The 19,392-nt window shown below is 43.0% G+C and overlaps 1 protein-coding gene across 1 annotated transcript in view; it reads left to right on the top strand.

The window, feature by feature from the left end:
* RCAN2 (regulator of calcineurin 2) overlaps positions 1-14,610 on the top strand; it is an 88,173-nt gene extending 73,563 nt beyond the window's left edge. The window contains 3 exon segments of the mRNA XM_080342701.1: positions 3,004-3,177; positions 6,017-6,188; positions 14,250-14,610. Coding sequence (XP_080198827.1) covers positions 3,004-3,177; positions 6,017-6,188; positions 14,250-14,410 — 507 coding nt within the window. The 3' untranslated portion in view covers positions 14,411-14,610.
* The last annotated feature ends 4,782 nt before the right edge of the window (positions 14,611-19,392 follow it).

The raw sequence follows: 19,392 nt of genomic DNA, 5'->3' as shown, positions 1-19,392 counted from the left end.
GATACTGACTTACCAGTGTCCAAACAAGTTGGTTCGTTCCACAGATGTTGATTTTGGCTTTTTTTTTTAATATGATGAATGATTTATTTATTGACTTTTGGGGAAACAAAGACCTGCTACAGGGGACTAGGAAATGTTCACCTTGCTGATTAGTTTTAGTCTATGCATGACTTTTGTTATAATATCTTGATCATCACATATATGTGTGTATATATATATATATATATAAATCACATATATATGTGTATATATAAAAAAATACTTTGATGTCTTATATATCCATATAAGTAAGTTTGTTTACTTCAAGGTGCTTTTTTAAAAATAAAACAAAGAAGTCTGAAATAGGTAATATAAGTAACATAAAGACAATAGCTGTAATTAGTCACTATTATCTTTTATTCAGGTTACACGCAGTACTGCATGTTTCCAAACACTGTGTAAATCCTACTTTACACATTCGCTGGTCCCCAGCCCCTTTCTTTTTCCCCAGCCCTTTTTTCCTGCTCATTTTGAAGGTTGTAGCATCCAAATTCTGTGCAGGATGGGACTGAGATGACAGCTGCTTTCAACTGACCTTTACACAAATGTCACTGGATGTTGACTTGTGCTCAGGAAAATGGAATTTTTGCAGAACTGTAAGCAAACCGGTTAAAAAAAACCCATAACCGGTGTGAAATGTTGACAATTTGAACGTTAAGTGGTGCGACTAGACCTGCTTGTACAACCCTTATCAACTTCACGCTGTTCGTGGGATTCATTCACTCTCACCCGAACCACTGAGCTTTCTCTTCTCTCTTTTATTTTTAAATGCTTCTCCTCCAAAGTGTCTCCTGTGGTGAGCGGAAGAGGTGAGTGAGGTCAGGCAAAATGAAACGAAAATCACGACGGCTTAATAGACCCCAGAGAGGTTCCTTTGAAAGGCTGCCAGGGATGGAACATCGGTTCTGGGGGAGAAGACCGCAGAGTTGGCAGTGAATAAAAGGAGATCTGGTACATGTGCATTAGTCTTTCATGCTCCTTGCCACAAAACTGCTTTTTTTTATTCCTGGTTAACTCTTTAACACGCGTCTCATGCTGGTGGTCGGCGCTCCCTCCCTGCTATTAGTGCTCCCTGATCAGCTTCTGTGTGCTTCAGGATACATTTTTCTAAGATGTTCTGGACTCCTTGTCTTGCTTGTAAGATCAACAGATGAGAACCGAAGTATTGATGAGATTATATAAATTGCATTTTCTATCAAAACTAGTGTGGTCAGCAGGACAAGGGCAGTGATCCTTCCCCTGTGCTCTGCATTGGGGAGGCCACACCTGGAGTATTGTGTTAATTTCTGGGCCCCTCAGTTCAGGAAAGAGATTGAAGTGCTGGAGCGGGTCCAGAGAAGAGCAACACGACTGGTGAAGGGACTTGGACACAAGCCCTATGGGGAGAGGCTGAGGGAGCTGGGCTTGTTCAGTCTGGAGAAGAGGAGGCTTAGAGCTGAGCTCAGCACTCTCTATAACTACCTGAAGGGCAGTTCTAGCCAGGTGGGGATTGGTCTCTTCTCCCAGGCAGTCAGCAACAGGACAAGGGGGCATGGGCTTCAACTCTGCCAGGGGAAATTGAGGCTAGATATTAGAAAGAAATTCATTACAGAGAGAGTGGTCAGGCATTGGAATGGCTGCCCAGGGAGGTGGTGGACTCACCTGGAGGTTTTTAAACTGAGATTGGACATGGCACTTAGTGCCATGATCTAGTCAATGGACTGGAGGTGGACCAAGGGTTGGCCTTGATGATCTCTGAGGTCTTTTCCAACCCAGTAGATTCTGTGATTCTGTGATTTCAGCTTCTGCAGCCTCTAAGTTATCCACTACAAGGGATAAGAAGTAGTTTTCCTGGATGAGCAGAGAAGTAGTTATATTTTAAAACATGTAAAAATGTGCTTACTTGCAGATATTACTGGAATTATGCAAACTTCTCCACCTGACATAATAGCCCCCAGTGTATGAAATGATGTGGCAAATCATCTCAAACACTGTTTTGTTTTTTTCAAAATAAAGAACTCTTAAAATAAGGGGCTTTGCTTTGGCTGTTTCTCCATCTCCTAAGACCAAATCTTGGTTGCCGTAGTTGAAGTGCTGGGACTTTAGGAGACTCACTGGAGGGCAATCTGAATAATCCCAGTAAACACAATGACAACTGCTCCCTTTCGGTCTTAACGTTTTATCAATCTGTGCTTGTGTGAATGAGAAGACCAGTGCAAGTGTGTCAGAACTGATTTAAGGACATTGTTTTTATTTGATGATGTGGAGCTGGTCCTCTGTGTGCACACAGTTTGCAGTGAAATTGCAGAGAGAGTCTGATCCTCTAGGGCTGCTTTGCAACTTAATCACAGTTTACATTAATTTGGCAGCTCCTCTTCACTAATGTACTTTGAATTTCTGTTGATCTCTAGGTCCGCATATGTGGTACATTTCAGACCCTTCTTTTACAGTGTCAAAATATCCATATTTGTGTCATGTACAGGATTTCTTAAGGAATGAGCGTATATCTGTGCTAAGTATTTAAATGACAAAACATCCAGAAAAACATAATATGGAATAGAAAATGACCCTGCAGTGTTGACGTGAATGTAACCTTCAGATACAGTGGGCCTGACTTTGTCAATCTATTGTAATTCAGCACAATGTTTGTTTTTGTACAGACAAGACCACAGTTCTCTAGAATTTTCAGCCACATGCCCTTTTCCATTTCATTTCATGTCACCATTGTGATTTTGCTCAACTTTTACAAGACATTCTAGTAGCTGCTGGGTTCTTGATTTGAAAACTCCTTCCCCCAAATCTTTTGCAGAATTCATCGTTTCTAGGCCAGTGCTTTCCTTAGTTTCTTTCCACAGAGCCCCAAAGGCCACTGGCTGAAACCTCCCGGTTAAACAGTTGTTGTCACGTTTCATTTTCTCCTTTGACACAGATGGATGTGACAGAGCACAAGGCTGATCTTCAGCATTATTTCTTTTTCATTTGCAGGAAAAATTTGAAGGCCTGTTCCGTGCCTATGATGACTGCGTGACATTCCAGTTGTTTAAAAGCTTCAGGCGTGTGCGGATAAATTTCAGTAGTCCCAAGTCAGCTGCTCGTGCCAGAATAGAGCTGCACGAAACACAGTTCAGAGGGAAGAAGTTAAAGTTGTATTTTGCACAGGTAATGAAATCTGGTACCTGCTTGTATGTTAGTGCATGGCTTTTATAGAAATATTGTGCAGTAACACTGAATGAAAGTAATAAAGGTTTCTCCCGTGTCCAGTCTCTCTGCTAAAAGATTACTGAAACATCCTTATGTTGCCTGAGCTGTACCTGCCCAGTGGGTCTGCACTAAATTTTAAGGACCATTTTGGACCCAAGTTACTTATTGAACACACAAAAGTTACATAGTTTAGAAACGATTTACAACATTGGGTATTTTCTGTGGATAACTCTCTAAACTAACCGTAGAATAAGTGGTAAAATATCATAAGTTTATTAAAAATAGGGCTTAATTATATGTTTGACTGCATCCCTGAGCCACAATCAGGCTTCCTCCTACCTTTTTTTCTTTTCCTTACTGATACACGTGTGAATTTTCTGAAAGGAATTTATTACGTTCAAGGACAGGGCGGGGAATAACCTAATGAAATTTAACAAGGGAAAGTGTAGAGTCCTGCATCTGGGCAGGAACAACCCCAGGTTCCAGTATAGGTTGGGAAATTACATATTAGAGAGCAGTGTAGGGGAAAGGGACCTGGGGGTCCTGGTGGACAGCAGGATGACCATGAGCCAGCACTGTGCCCTTGTGGCCAGGAAGGCCAATTGGCATCCTGGGGTGTATTAGAAGGGGGGTGGTCAGTAGATCAAGAGAGGTCCTCCTTCCCCTCTACTCCGCCCTAGTGAGACCACATCTGGAATATTGTGTCCAGTTCTGGGCCCCTCAGTTCCAGAAGGACAGGGAACTGCTGGAGAGAGTCCAGCGTAGGGCAACAAAGATGGTGAAGGGAGTGGAGCATCTCCCTTATGAGGAAAGGCTGAGGGCTCTTTAGTTTGGAGAAGAGGGGACTAAGGAGTGACCTTATTAATGTTTACAGATATATAAAGGGTGAGTGCCATGAGGATGGAGCCAGGCTCTTCTCGGTGGCAAACAATGATAGGACAAGGAGTAATGGGTACGAACTGGAACACAAGAGGTTCCACTTAAATTTGAGAAGAAACTTCTTCTCAGTGAGGGTGACAGACACTGAACAGGCTGCCCAGGGGGGTTGTGGAGTCTCCCTCTCTGGAGACATTCAAAACCCACCTGGACGTGTTCCTGTGCGACCTCACCTGGGCGTTCCTGCTCCAGCAGGGGGATTGGACTGGATGAGCTTTTGAGGTCCCTTCCAATCCCAAACATACTGTGATACTGTGATACTGTGAAAAAGAAGAAGGTAGGGGCAGAAAACACCCCCAGCCTGGGCACTCAGGTGATTATATCCATCTGCTGGAAGTGTCAGATAGAGGTTCAATTCTTCTTGGCCAAGGGAGAGAGAACCCACATCTCCCACACACAGCCTGGGTGAGTTCTCAGCCCAGCCAGGACACTGAAAAGTGAGAGAGGTTGAGAACCCAACCATCACCTTCTCAATGTATTTTAATAAATCACTGTGGCTACTGTGGTTTATGGGATATTCACTGGTGCTTTCCAACATGCTTTGAGCTGCCAGATTCGTCCTTCAGAGGTCTCAGGTTAAAGGGAGGCTCATGTGAAGGTATCAATCAAACCTAAAAGGCAGTTAAAGTTTGAGCCTCTACAGCCTGGTCAGAACAGGAGCTGTTCTGAGCTCAGGCAGAAGCAGAACCTCAGGAGGCTGGGAAACTACAGTTGTGGAAAAAACCAATAGGCTTAACGGGTTAGATGAGTTCAGAAGATCTTATAGTTGGATTGAGGTGTTGAAAATCTGCCTCAATCCTATTTTATATGCCTTAATCTCCTAGATCTGGCTCTGATTTTTTCTTTATTTTCCTGAAAGGTTTAAAAACCTGCTGTTAAGCAGATCCAAGAATCGTTTCACTCTTAACTACACAATCAAGATGTTAATTGAAAACTTGAGATAACACAAGAAGAAAAATGTGCACAATAGTGATTAGTCTCCATATCTAAGCTGGTTTCCTGCAAAGTCATTTAGGTATCTGCACTACATACAGTCTTAAAAGAGCTTATTATTTGTGTCCAGGGAATGAAGATGTGGAAACAGCACAGTGCCTGGAGCAGTGGATGTTGATATGGGCCTGAGCAGACTGAATAAGCACTTCCAGAACTACAGGTTCTGGGGAACACGGAGTTGAGGGACCCAAACTGGCTCTTCCCAACCCCATTCCAGTATAGCAGGGTGCTTGTCTCAGCCGTGCTATCATGCAAATGCAGTTTATTCCTACTTGTAATCTTGCTCAGATACGGTTGTACCATCATTAATTTATGTTAAGGCTTCTTTAATATACTAGAAAAGAGCAGGAATTAAAATAGGTAATTTAGGATGGAAATAAAGTGTGGACAACTAGTTACAAATTACTAAGGAACTTGATAGATTCCTTTATCACTTCAGCTAAAGAGATCAAATATTCAGAAACCTTTCTGAAGTTACTTACAAGGCCTTGGTGCAGGAGTTACTGTTTTCTTGTCTAATGTCTGTTTTCATTTAGGAGTTTAGACCCGTAGATCACAACAATTATCTCTTCAGCCTGAAAAATCCCTGAACTAGCAGCTCTGGATACCAAAGCTTTGCATTTATCTTCAGAGAACATATACAGTAGGCACAAATGTTGTAGCTTTGCTCATATAACAGCCCCCCACCGTGTATTTACTGTAGAGGAACCATCTGTAAGGTTGAGACAAAATTAATCTCCAGGCCTTCTCTGCTGAGAGTGACACTGAAACCCTGCCTGGGCGCCATTTGGTATGAGAAGTGTACGATTTGAGCAATCATTCCATTTACCCATCCTGTACTAAACAATGTATTTCTTGTGCTTTAAAGATTCAGACCTCTGAGACAGACGGAGACAAGCTTCATTTGGCACCGCCACAGCCTGCAAAACAGTTTCTCATCTCGCCTCCAGCCTCCCCACCTGTGGGGTGGCAACCAATAGACGATGCAACACCTGTCATCAACTACGACCTCCTCTACGCAGTTTCTAAGCTGGGACCAGGTAAGCTTGTGGTCCTTGTGCGAAAATGTGTCAGAAAAAGCAGATGAGAAGTAGCAGTGTAGATAATAACTGTAGAAGGAGTTGGCATAAAGCCTGTAAGTTGCGTTAAAGCTTTGGATTTAAGTTGATGTATGTCAACAGGCGCTGAGCTCTTCTCTCTGGTGACCAACGACAGAACCTGAGGGAATGGCAGGAAGATGTGCCAAGGGAGGTTCAGGTTGGACATGAGGACAAAGTTCTTCACCCAGAGGGTGCTGGACACTGAACAGGCTCCCCAGGGAGGTGTCACAGCCCCAAGCCTGACAGTGTTCAAGAAGAGACTGGACAACGTCCTTAGACACATGGTGTGAACTGTGGGGTTGTCCTGTGCAGAGACAGGAGTTGAACTCCATGATCCTTGTGGGTCCTTCCAACTCAGGACATTCTATGATTCTAGGTACAGAATGATATCTGCAGCTCGTGAGTGCTGTTTGATTGAATACCAGATCAAAGCCTGTATACACAATTTATTGTGCTTGGCTCCATGCTTAGATGAGACAACTCATGGTTTATGGGAACACTGGACAAATACTTGTCTGTGAACTTGAGGAATTTTTGCTTTAAATCACATCTGGTCAGTACTGCATTCCGAGATGCAGAATGCCTCATCAGGTATCACTGCGTCTCCACCAGAGTGGAGAATCTCTCACTTTTAAAGGTTTATAGAGAGACAAGTACCATTCCTCAGTCCTGGCCAGGTTGCTCTGTTGGGACTGCCCATTTTCTGGTGAAAACTGGATGCAGAAGGAATGGGATCAGCTGTAGCCTCTATCAAAATGGGTTAGATGTCAATGTGTCATGCAGACAGGATTTCTTATGTCTTTCCATGTTCAGGTAGTGCCAGGAATTGAAACTAGCTGGGGTTTTCAAACACTTTTCCTTAGAAAATGCTTATCTGATGAACCAACATTTTTCATAAGAGGGGATTACTTTGGGTTTAATTAAGTCTTTACATCTTTACAAATAGTTTTCTTTCAAAGCTGTTAAAGCATCCTCTTTTAAAATTTCAAAATGGAAAAGGCTCCAGTTTCAGGTCTAAACATTATCATCTAGAAATAAAGTCCGATTTACATTTGTAAACCATAAGAAAAAATAGCTTGTAAAATTATTTTCCTATTGAAATGAAGCACTTCAGATCCAATCCAGTAACAACTGTGGACTCATGAAAATTTATCAGCGTTTATTTTTGAATTTCTTGTGGGATGAGAAGATTGTTTTCGCCCCAGCTGTACTGAAGATGCTGCTTTGTTGTTCTGAAACTGCCTTCCAGTTGCAGACATTTTATCACTGGGGCTTTTGTGTAACTGCACCAGAGTAACCCAGAGCTGAAGCGCGTGCGGTGCAGGAGGAGACGATTCATGATTCACAAGGTTCGCAGGATTATCTCACATCTTTTTTCATGGCGGGGGAAATATACAACAGGGGAGCATCAGAGCTTCCTGTGGTTTATTCCGCTTCAGCAGGAAAGCCCATAGAAAAGGGCTGACAGGTCTATTACATATTATTATTTCTAGAATCGATGCTTTGCTTCTAAACTGCTGAATAAAAGGAAAACACAAATCCCCCTTTTTTTTTCCTTTGTCGCAGCAGTGCTATAAATGGAAATATGTAAACGAATTCCTGAGCTCGCTGGGTAATAAATCAATTCCTGTTCTAGAACAACGGAATGTGAAATATCACTCATTGTCCCGCGCTCCGGGACAGCTTTGCGTGAAGGTCATAGTCACCCGTATTTAAGGAGCCTGCAGGGAGCGATATGAAAAGTCACTGTGTGCTCTCCGCTTTCTATTTTTAGCACTTGTTAGAGAGATCAATTTTAGTTAACTGCAGTGGCGGCTTTAAAATAGCGCTGCAGTTCTCAGTTGTGCGTTTGCTATGTTTAGAATTTCATTGAAAACCAAATCCCACCCAAACTCGTTTCTCTGTATCACATCAGTACAACGTGCTGCTGTAAATCAAATAACACTGTTAGCCTCAGCTAAATTAATCTCTTTTTTTTTTCAAAAAATACAATAAAAAAAATTTAACTATGGCTTATCAGCTTTTAAAAAATACCCCCTGGCGCAGTGGTTTACAGAACACTGAATGTTGGAGCCTGACTTCTGTGTCTTGAGAGGAATCTTTGCTGTGTGAAATACACTGATATGCTATGATTAATATCTGAGGACCAGCAAAACGCATTTGAGCATGTAAATAGTGAACGGTTTATTTGTACGTCCTCAGTACAGGATGAGTTTTCCTGACCTACTTCGCTGGGAATGTCAGACACCACTTGGACACAGCCCCACGGCACCAGCCTATGCCATGAATACGAGTCATCTCCTTTCACCGTACGCTGCCGTCATCATCGTAGCCTCAAAATTAGAGACTAAAATTATCCCTTGGTGCAAAGGCTGGAAGATTCATTCCAGAGTAAAATGAACAGGCTAGGAGCTAGTTAACAGATTGGCTGTCTTTTCCCAAGCTTAGTTATGGGACTGTTTTGGTGTTTGTTTTGGTTTTGATTTGGTTGTGGGGTTTTTTTAGGGTTTTGTTTTAGTTTGTTGTTTTTTAGTCCTGTGGCTGCAGCAGGGACTGTGTCATCAGAGAACTAATGGGAATGGTTTCTTTTTGCTGTGCACAAAAGGAAGCTGGCTTTTGGTCCTCCAACATTAAATTGAGATCAGAGAGGGTACGTTTGCTGCTCAGGGAAAATCATGGCATATTTAATTAAGTTTCTGGTTGATTGATGAATATTCTCACTTTCTGCTGATGCAGAAATTGTGCTTTAAATGAGGCATGAACAGAATGTCATAGACAGTCAGAGCCAGCAACTGTGACTGTGCCTGGTTCTGACCACCAGCCTACAATTTTTTCAATATATTGCAATTAAAGAAGTGTGATCATTAATCTCTTTGACGAAAACCACTTCCACCATCAAGAGAACTTCCAGTAGTTTAAAATACTGATGAAGATAAAAAGACTGAGGGAACTGGGGCTGTTAGAGGAGACGTTCTTGCTCTCTACAACTACTTGAAAGGAGGTTGTAGCATGGAGGGGGTTGGTCCCTTTTCTCATTTAACAAGTGATAGGATGGGAGGAAATGGGCTCAAGTTGCACCAGGGGAGGTTCAGGTTGTATATTAGGAAAAAATTCTTCATGGAAAGGGTTTTCAGGCATTGGAACAGGCTGCCCAGGGCAGTGTTGGAGTCACCATCCCTGGAGGGGTTTAAAAGACACATAGACAAGGTTCTTAGGGACATGGTTTAGTGCCAGAGTTAGGTTATGGTTGGACTCAGTGATCCTGAGGGTCTCTTCCAACTGAAATGATCATAGATTTTATCCACTCCTCAACTTGCATATTTCGTCCCTCCTTCCCCCATTGCCTTTGTCAAACCTGTCCCCTCAGTTTCTTCACAACAGGCTGCCCTGTGCTCCCTCACTAATTCTGCACTCCATGGGACCTTTCCCCAGGATCCCAGGTGCCGCCCTGGCTTCTCCTCACTGACCTCAACCCCTGCTCTGTTTGCCTGGATAAACTGCCTGTCTCCCAAGGGTTCGACCCACAGATGATGGCTCCATTGATGACATCTGCACTATACAATAACACACAATATAGGTCAAGGTCCCAAGCACTTACCTGCTCTATGTGCTCCCTGGCGGGATTTTGCCCTGTGTCTCTTATCACTCACCTCCATGATGTTTGAAAACCAGTGCAGGCTGAGCATAATCTCCAGTAGCCCATATAAACAAGTTTATACCAGTTTTGTTTCCCTCTACATATCATAGTCCCTTATCACCATTCCAGCAGGCTTTGCACCTCCTAAGTGTCCTCAGGCTGCACTCCGGGCCGTGTAAAATTCATTTTTCACATTATGGAAGCACCATTCTGAGGTGTTGCACACAATGGCTCTTAGGTCCCCCATGCTACCTCTTGGGACACAAAGGAGACCCTGCAGTGGCTGCTGGGTCTGAAAATGATTAGAGATCAAGGGAAGAGTTGGGTCAAGGGACAGAAGTTGGACTCGGTGATCCGTGTGGGTCCTTCCAACTCAGGACATTCTATGATTCAATCTGTTGAGATGTTACGTTTTGAAGCTCCTCTGTTGTATATTCTGTGATTCCTGCAACATCAGTAACGGGCTTCAGGATTGCAACTCTTCCTTCTCACGTATGGCAGATCCACACAGCAGAGGTATCATATGGGGTGAGTCGTTGTATCTCCTCCAACACAAACATTCATCCATACAAAGGACCAACCGTTATTTGCACCGTATTATTTGTAAAGCACTTGGATGAAGGAACTGTCAGCAGAAGGTATTTTTGTGATGCTAATGGCACGTTTGACATGGAACGAACAGCTCTGAACCCATTAACCTTTGATCATGAGTCAGAGTCAGGGATGAGGGAGCTGCACTGTGTCATTACCATTTCTTCATTATTAATTAAGTGTACGAACTCTTTGCTGGACAAAAGAGCCTCATTAGACAAGAGATGTGCCATCAATGAAAGGTCATAGCACCGATTCAGAAAGGGATAGAAAATCACATGCCATTGTTTTTAATGCTGAAATATTGTAAGTTGCTTTTGCGCTGTTCTTGTGGTCATCTTTCTTGTGTCACCCGAGGCCGTGGGTTTGCTTGAGGGTGATGTGGTCACAAAAGGTAGGAATATTTTCCGACAAATCTATATGGTGGAGGTATCAGAGCTTAATTCCTCCCTGCATTACACCCTGAAGGCAGAGTTTAGATGCTAGAGCATATTTGATAAATTCTGTGCTATTTTTCTGAGTAAATTTATGTGAGTTTCCATTGTTATCGGAGCTTACATGAATATTTAAACAACTTATTATTAAGGGATAGAGATAACCCAAAGGCTGCCGGAGGAGAATGACACCTCTCCCGAATAATCCTTTGGCTTCACCTGTAGGATTTCTCCAGGAATGCAGGAGAAGCAGGAGTGGTGGGAGGGATGTACGGCCTGAGCATGCAAAAGACAGAATCAGAGAATTATTTTGGTTGGAAGAGACCCTCAAGATCATAGAGTCCAACCATAACCTAACTCTGCCACTAAACCATGTCCCTAAGAACCTCATCTTTTAAACCCCTCCAGGGATGGTGACTCCACCACTGCCCTTGGCAGCCTGTTCCAATGCCCGGCAGCCCTTTCCGTTAAGAATTTTTTCCTAATATCCAATCTGAATCTTCCCTGGTGCAACTTGAGGCCATTTCATCCCATCCTGTCACTTGTTACTTGGGAGAATAGACCAACCCCCTCCATGCTACAGCCTCCTTTCAGGCAGTTGTAGACAGTTGCAGATGCAGCATCAGAGGCGGCTGAATAAGGTAACTGGACAAATCAGTGATATTAACTACAGAAGTTGGTGACTGCTCTAACTCGCTACCCTTGGCTTAGGACAACCTTGTCAGCACACTCGATTGCAGTGATTCAACCATTACTCTACTAGCTCAGCTGCTGCAGATTTAGCTTTTATTCTTCTTTTTCTTTTTCTCTTTTTTTATGCTGCAAGTGTTAAGACAAAAGAAAAAAATCATAGAAAAAAGCAGAAGGGGAGGAGTAACCTGGCTCTATCTTTTGGTTTTTTATTTTGTACTTATCACCTTAGTATTTTTCCGCAAGCAACATTTACATTTAGGAACAAGATCCAGCTGTATAAAAGCTCCATAGTTACTGTTGTCCTCTTCCTAGCTCAGCCGTAAAATGTTTTCTGCAGTTTGAGCCACGGTTCTGTAGGCATGAATAATTGTGAGTACAGAACTGAGGCTGCAGCTCATTTACGCTCAGAAATAACTGTATGCCTTAAAAACCTAATTTACGAGTGCATCACATTTTGATTTGCAAAGTGACATTAACTGCTGTTGCAGTTACTTGTGCCAGAGGCATCTGAATATATTTCTGTGCTTATTTCCACTGCTCTTTTATTTTTCAGCAGAAAGAGACCTTGTGGGAAGGGTTTGAACAGTAAAAGAACGTGGCATTTGAACTGGGATTATTACCTTTTAAGAGGGCAGTGAATCTGATTTATTTCGTGTTGCCGGTGTATGGGGAAAGGGCCGGGCGTTGTGCGAGCTGCTTGTCACCGACAGTGACCGATGCCGCCGTTGGTGCTGGTTGGCAGCATTGACGTCAGCCCAGAGCTGAGAAATTAGCTGGAGCCCACAGGGAAAATAGGCAAAGAAAAACCATATAATTTCTCAATGCAGCACAACCAAGCTGTTTCTCTTTATATATACTTTTACATATATATATTTATATTTTAGCCTATCAGCAAGACCTGTAGTGCTTTGCTCATTTTGGATTCAGAGGGAAGGTTGCCAAAAATAGAGCAGTTAAATGTCAACACTAATGGTATCGCAGCAGTAAAGTATTTCTCACAGCGAGATGCCTGACTTATAGCTATTATTCACTAGTTGCCTCCTATTTTTTTAGGCAAAAATGCAGCATGTCCTCTGGTCCCAAGCCACCCCAGTCTTATTTGGACCAAGAATTTGTCAGCACAAATAGCATGTTGATGACAGTCCCAGAACTGTGTGTGCTAATGCAAAGCCAAGCCTGTAACCTCTTTCTCACGTGAATTACTCTGCCGTAATGTCGGTAATAAATAAAAACCCAAATTAATAGCATGAGTAAACTCCAGGTGCTTTGATGGAGGAACGGCCATGGCGCTTTCATCGTACAACAGCCATTTAGGAGCTGCCGCACCACAACTATCGGGACCTCACCTTCCTCATCTCAGAACATTTTACAGGCAATATGTAGTGGTTCTGGTGCAATCTTATGACAAAAAATCCAAGCTATTGGGTGTGCTTGTGGTCACTGTAAGCTTGTTTTCATCTCAAAATCCCTCTGCAGCAGATATATGTTACGTTTTTATTTCTGGAGCAGGTGGACCAAGTGTTGATGCCTGTCTGGAGGTGACAAGTTGCAGAATCTAGTGGACTTCAAATGGGACTGGAGTGGTGCTAGACTGAAAGAAAACAAACAAGAATAGCCCCAGGCCAGCAGTAGTGATATGACTTCAGACCAAATGTTTGATAGGTTGGGTTCCAGTCCCTCTTCTTAATCATGAGCTTCTGTGTTCTGTGTCAACTTTCCTCTTCATACTCTTTTGTTTATTTTTGTGGTCCTGCTGGCCACTAATATTGGTGCAAAACACCATTATAGACACCAGTGTGTTTTTATTACATTTTATAGAGCAGTGGTCACTGCCCGCTAGGGCAGGATCCGCAGAATCCATTGTGACAGCTGATACAGCCTCACCATGCTTCTCCTCACCTATATTTAGGAGCAGCACACACTCATCATGGTTGACCATGAGCCAGCAATGTGCCCTAGTGGCCAAGAGGGCCAATGGTACCTGGGGTGCATTGGGAAAAGTGTGATGAGCAGATCGAGGGAGGTTGTTCCTCCCCATTTACTCTGCCCTGGTGAGGCCGCATCTGCAGTTCTGTGTCCAGTTCTGGGCTCCCCAGTTTAAGAAGGACAAGAAATTACTGGAAGGACTCCAGCAGTGGGCTATGGAGATGATGAGGGGTCTGGAGAATCTTTCTTATGAGGAGAGACAGAGAGCTGGGTCTGTTCAGCCTGGAGAAGCTGAGAGCGGATCTCATCACAGTTTATAGATATCTCCAGGGTGGGTGTCAGGAGGATGGACCAGACTCTGTTCAGTGGTGCCCAACGACAGGATGAGGGGCAACGGGCACAGACTGAAGCACAGGAGGTTCCATCTGAATATGAGGAGAAACTTCTTTCCTTCGAGGTGCCAGAGCCCTGGAACAGGCTGCCCAGAGAGGTTGTGGAGTCTCCTTCTCTGGAGACATTCAAACCCACCTGGACACATTCCTGTGTGATCTGCTCTGGTGAACCTGCTTGGACGGGATGATCTCCAGAGTTCCCTTCCAACCCCAACCACTCTGTGATTCTGTGACCCAGGTGGAGGAGTACCCTGCAGTCCAAGAGTGCCACGGTCTGTGCTGTTACTCACAGTCATCCTTTGACCTAACTGTTTTTTTCTGCTTCCAGGAGAGAAATACGAGCTGCATGCAGGAACAGAGTCCACTCCCAGTGTGGTAGTGCACGTCTGCGACAGCGACATGGAAGAAGACGAGGACCCAAAGAATTCTCCAAAGCCAAAAATCATTCAAACTCGGCGCCCTGGTCTGCCACCTCCTGTATCTCACTGAGCCTCTCCAGCAGAAGCAGCACTTCTCTCCTCCAGCACAGCTCTTGTTTTGTTTTGGGGTTTTGTTTTGTTTTGTTTTGGGTTTTTTTTGTTTGCTTTGTTTTGTTGAAAGACACCCATCGCCTTTTGAATACCAGGACATTAAACTCATTGAAATCCCCTCACAGTAATCAAGCCTATGTAATAAAAGGGCTAGATAAAAAAAAAGATCTTTGCATATGTGACCATATCACACACCAACTAATAGATTTTTTCTGGAAAGGACAAAACAAGGCTGAAGAAACACGGGAGGCTTTCAGTCTGAGGATTTATTCACAGCTATAATTTGCTTGCTGAAACACCACTACCAGAGAGATCGTTCAGGGTGGGCAATTAGGCCAATATCAGGCTTGATATTCAAACTCCCGGAATACTTGTTAGTGCCCTTCATCAAGCAGCCTCCTCCTCTCCCCTCCTCAATTCTCTTTTTGTTTTAAGGGCGTTGCATATGTGTTATTTTTAATGTACTAGCAGCTTGGTGGCCTTTTCATCCTGCTGGGATTTTCTTTAAGGAACACTGTCTTTGCAATATTTTTAAAAAGAGCAGAAAAACACCTTCTTCCACCAACAGCTGTAGAGTGCACTGGTCCTTACTGGTGACAGGGATGTGAGCCGAAGGGAGAGGCAGCAGCTTGCTGGAGGGTCTGGCGTCTTTCAGCCCTTCTGTCTAAGGAGGACAGAGACTGAGCAGCAATAGGAATTGTCATTTTATCTTTATTTTATCATAAAGGTTGAGTGGTGCTTCTCCCTGAGCTTGAGGAAGAAAGAGAAGCTCAGTCGCTGCTCATTTAAGGTGGGATTCGTTGCTCTCTGTCGTAGCTGTGAGTTGTGAGAATGCCACAGGCTGAATGCTTCCCTGGCGGTGTGTTGAGTAGCCCTGAAACTGTCAGTAATTCCTTGTACATCCCTCATATTCAGACCTTTTCCCACCCCGCTTCCTCGATTTAAAGCCCTTTTTGAGCTGTTCGCAGTTTGGGTTTGTGAAGGTGAGGAGAGGTTAGTTGGTGTTGTTTCATTTTGTTTTGTTTTGTTTCTTTTTAGGCCAAAGAAAACAGGACCATAATTACACCCTTGAAATTAGACTGCATGCAACTGAACCCCCTTTTTTTCACTCTGTCCTGCATGTTTCTTTCACTTGCAATGTATACTGGGTTACAAAAACTGTTCTGTGTTTTCATCGTGCTGACAGCAGACAGACACTGCGCTCCATGTCTGGCAGACCTTCCATGATGATTTTTTTTATGCGTACTTGTCATTTTGAGAACGTATTTTCTAGACGTTTGAGCTCAGATTTTGCATATATTTAAGCATGCGCTTAATTTATGCACATGAGTAGTTCCACTGAAATTAATACTGCAGAACACTGAGCATATGTGTAAGACAGGGTGGGATTTTTAAGCTAATTAGCTGCAGCTGTACTCCCAAAAAGTGACTATGAAATGGCACAGTGGGATTCCACAGTTTAAAATCCTTTACAGGTTAAAATAAGTAAATCCCTCTCGGAAGCTCATAATAGGATCTGAAAAGTCAACTTAGGTTCTGTAACCAAGATTTTTTGTCATAAAACCTAAAATAAGGAGAAATCTATTTACTTTGAGGAGAAACTTCTTTACTTTGAGGATGACAGCCCTGGAACAGGCTGCCCAGAGACTCTGTGGAGTCTCCTTCTCTGGAGACATTCAAACCCACCTGGACACATTCCTGTGTGATCTGCTCTGGTGAACCTGCTTTAGCAGGTGGGTTGGACTGGATGATCTCCAGAGGTCCCTTCCAACCCCAGCCACTCTGTGATTCTGTGATCTGGTTTCTGAGCGAGGGTTCCTTTCCACCCTACATTAGCAGCTCCAGCAGCATCAGGTCCCCCTTGCTGGGGTGGTGGCTCTGCAGCACTTCCATGAAGAAAATGACGTTGCTGTTGGTGAAAACAGGAGATACCATCCTTAATCTGCACGGTGAGGATGTTTTGAGAAGGAGGACCTGCCGTTCCCACGTAGCTCATCCTCTGACCACTCCAGCCCCCCAGTATTCCCGTTGAGATGTAGTGCTTTACTTAGTGCGTATCTATAATGTATAATTGTTATGGCATAACGGACATCATAGTGCGTGTGTTACACTAATAGAAGCACATTAAATACAGCAGAGACTGAACAAAAACATGGGGCTTTAGTATCCTCATGATATCTGTGTAAAGTTGTCTTAAAGTAACTCCTTGGAGGTTTCACTTTAATTATTTTTTCAGTGACACATTTGGTATTGATTTAAATAAATAGTCACTCACTGCCCTAGGACCGTAACCTGACGTTCCTGTTGAAAACACCATCACAGGCCACCTATGAAAAATGGTCCATGGTTGGACTCGATGATCTCAAGGGTCTCTTCCAACCGAAATGATTCTATGATTCTACAATATTTCAGGAGTAACACCACTGTCTTTTTTGAGAACATACAGGATGCCAAGGTCCATGGGGCTCAGACCAGTATAAACAGGGCAAGTAATATTTAAACATGTAAGATTTTTTGTCAATAGATGCCGTATGAAAGAAATTCCTGGCCACATCCTCAACTGATGTAAGCGATCGGAGATCATCTCCAATTAAAAGTTGATACAGTGAATTTTTTTATAAGCGTTAGTGTTAGAGGCCAAATCTAGTCCGTGTGTCTGTGTACTCAAACTTTGGACAGACTTGGTTCTGAACTATGGGCTTTGGCCTCGAATGTAAAACTATACAGCAAAGGAAAGCATCGGATCTTAAATGTGCTTTCCACAAGGTGCGTTTTCAGACAGAATTAAAACCAGGCCCCACTCAATGACTCCTCTTTGTCTTTATAAAACTAGGTAGTACTACCCAGCATAGGTCATTAGCTAAAGCACATAAATAGAATCACAGAATCGACTGGGTTGGAAAAGACCTCAGAGATCATCGAGTCCAACCCTTGGGAAACACAACTACAACCTTAAAACTCAGAGAAACCTGTTGTAGCTGTGCTCAAAGCCTATATATCACCTTTATGTGATAAAATATGGTCATCACAGAAAAATGTTTCAGGTGTTATGGAATCATGTCCCTACTGTGGAAGTCACAGTTTGTGACTTTAAAAGCTGGTGTTTTCTGAAGGCTGGTTCTTGCCAGGCTGGGGAGAAAGGCTTCTTTCAGCAAATGCCGACCATCTGGAGGAGAAACCGTCCTCTTCAATTCTGAATTCCCAAACAGAGCCCCTGTTACCTCAGCGGGAGTTTTCCTTTGTGAGCTCAGCCCCTCCGACTCGCACTTTTCAGCACGCAGCGCTAAAGTAGATTCTCTCATGTCGTGATGCTATAAATAAGAATGAAGTTTCTGCCTTTCATTAACAGCTTCTGATGCGCAGTGACGGAGACGATGTCCTTTTAATTTCCTTTCCAAAGCAGGAGCCTGCGAGCGATACCCGGGGGCCCTCTGCTGAGAGCACCTTGCTCCTGCTGCTTGGAAATTAAAGATGAAATCAGGGGAGTGCTGTTGCTGTTCCTGCTGCCTGCTTGTCCTTTCTGACCTCTTCAGATAAGACACCGAGATTTTAATTGCTTCCTAAGTACAGCTAGAAGCATGAAAATATTGACATTGCATGGAGAAAAAGGGTATTTTGGAATCTGCTCTTTTGGAACAAAAGAACAAAGAATTTTCTGTGGCCTTGATTTTTGTAATTAAGACAAGGTAGTACAAACTGCCCCCTTCTTGGCATAAATGTACATAAATGCACTTAAACGTACAACTTTGCTTTCAGCAACAAAACAAGACAAGAACATCCCTTCCTCAACCTTAACAAGACTACAGGCATAGTTATTATAAAGCACTTTATGTTATAAAAAAGTGCCCTGCGGATAAATTAATCTTTATTATATCCTAACTTGAGTGGGTTGTTTTCATTTTGGTCTTTTTCCCCCCATTTCAGCAATAGTGGAAGAGCTTTCAGCAAACCATGTTCTTGGTACAGAGCACAGACCGAACCCTCCTCAAGGCTCCATCGCAGCTGACAGGTCACGGTAGCATTTCCATTCTATTGTACATACTTTTGAAATATTCTATTTAGTCGTATTTTATAGGAGTATTAAAAAGCTATTGGCTAATCAATCACTTTTACACTTGTATAATTCAGAGCTTAGTTTAAAAAAGAAATAAATACAGCAAACAGCATTTTTGTGTTCTGCTTGCGTTGGGCATTTTGAAAAGCAACATTTAAAGAGTTAAGCTGTATTAATAAACTGCCTGGTGTGGTGTACACCAGTGCTCTCTTAACTGGTAGGACTGAAAATGCTTCAATATGTGACATAACCTATTTTCTGGTTTAGCAGAAATTAAGGAGGGGGGAAGTAGCGCTTTTATGGGCAGGATATGCCAAAGTCCATTTTCAGCTGCTGCAGTGTCAGAGTTGAGTGAATTTGCACTGATTTGCTGTGGATTTGGCTGGGTGCATGCCAAAAAAAGACCAAAAAACATGTAGTGCAATCTGTGGGGAGCAAATGCACATCCCCGACAGCTGATGTGGTTATTTCTATGTGGTTTTGTAATAATAATAATAATAATAATAATACTACAGTGGGCATGAGGGCTTGAATAAGGAACATAGCATCCAGCCACTGGCCAGGCTGGGCAAAAACTTCTATTAGCAATTGATTATCACAAAAATTGAAAGGAATTGTCTGTAGTCACTTGGATCAGTTAGTACCAGATCTTGGAAATGAGTTTGCTGAGTAACCGTCTCATGAAATTCTTGCATTTGATCACTCAGACCTGCATTTAGAAAACTGATTTTTATTTCTTTTCCTGGGTTCTTGGCAGAAAAGACTCAGTTTCCCAAAGGGTGATATGATTGTTCACGATTCTGAATATTAGATCTGCTTAAGAAGGCTCATTGGAAATGTGAGCTCTGAGCTCACTGATTCCTTTTGGAAAGACAGGCCTTAACATT

Source organism: Nesoenas mayeri (genome assembly GCF_963082525.1).
Source record: "Nesoenas mayeri genome assembly, chromosome: 3".
Classification (NCBI taxonomy): Eukaryota; Metazoa; Chordata; class Aves; order Columbiformes; family Columbidae; genus Nesoenas; species Nesoenas mayeri.
This window is presented reverse-complemented; position numbering and strand designations above follow the sequence as displayed.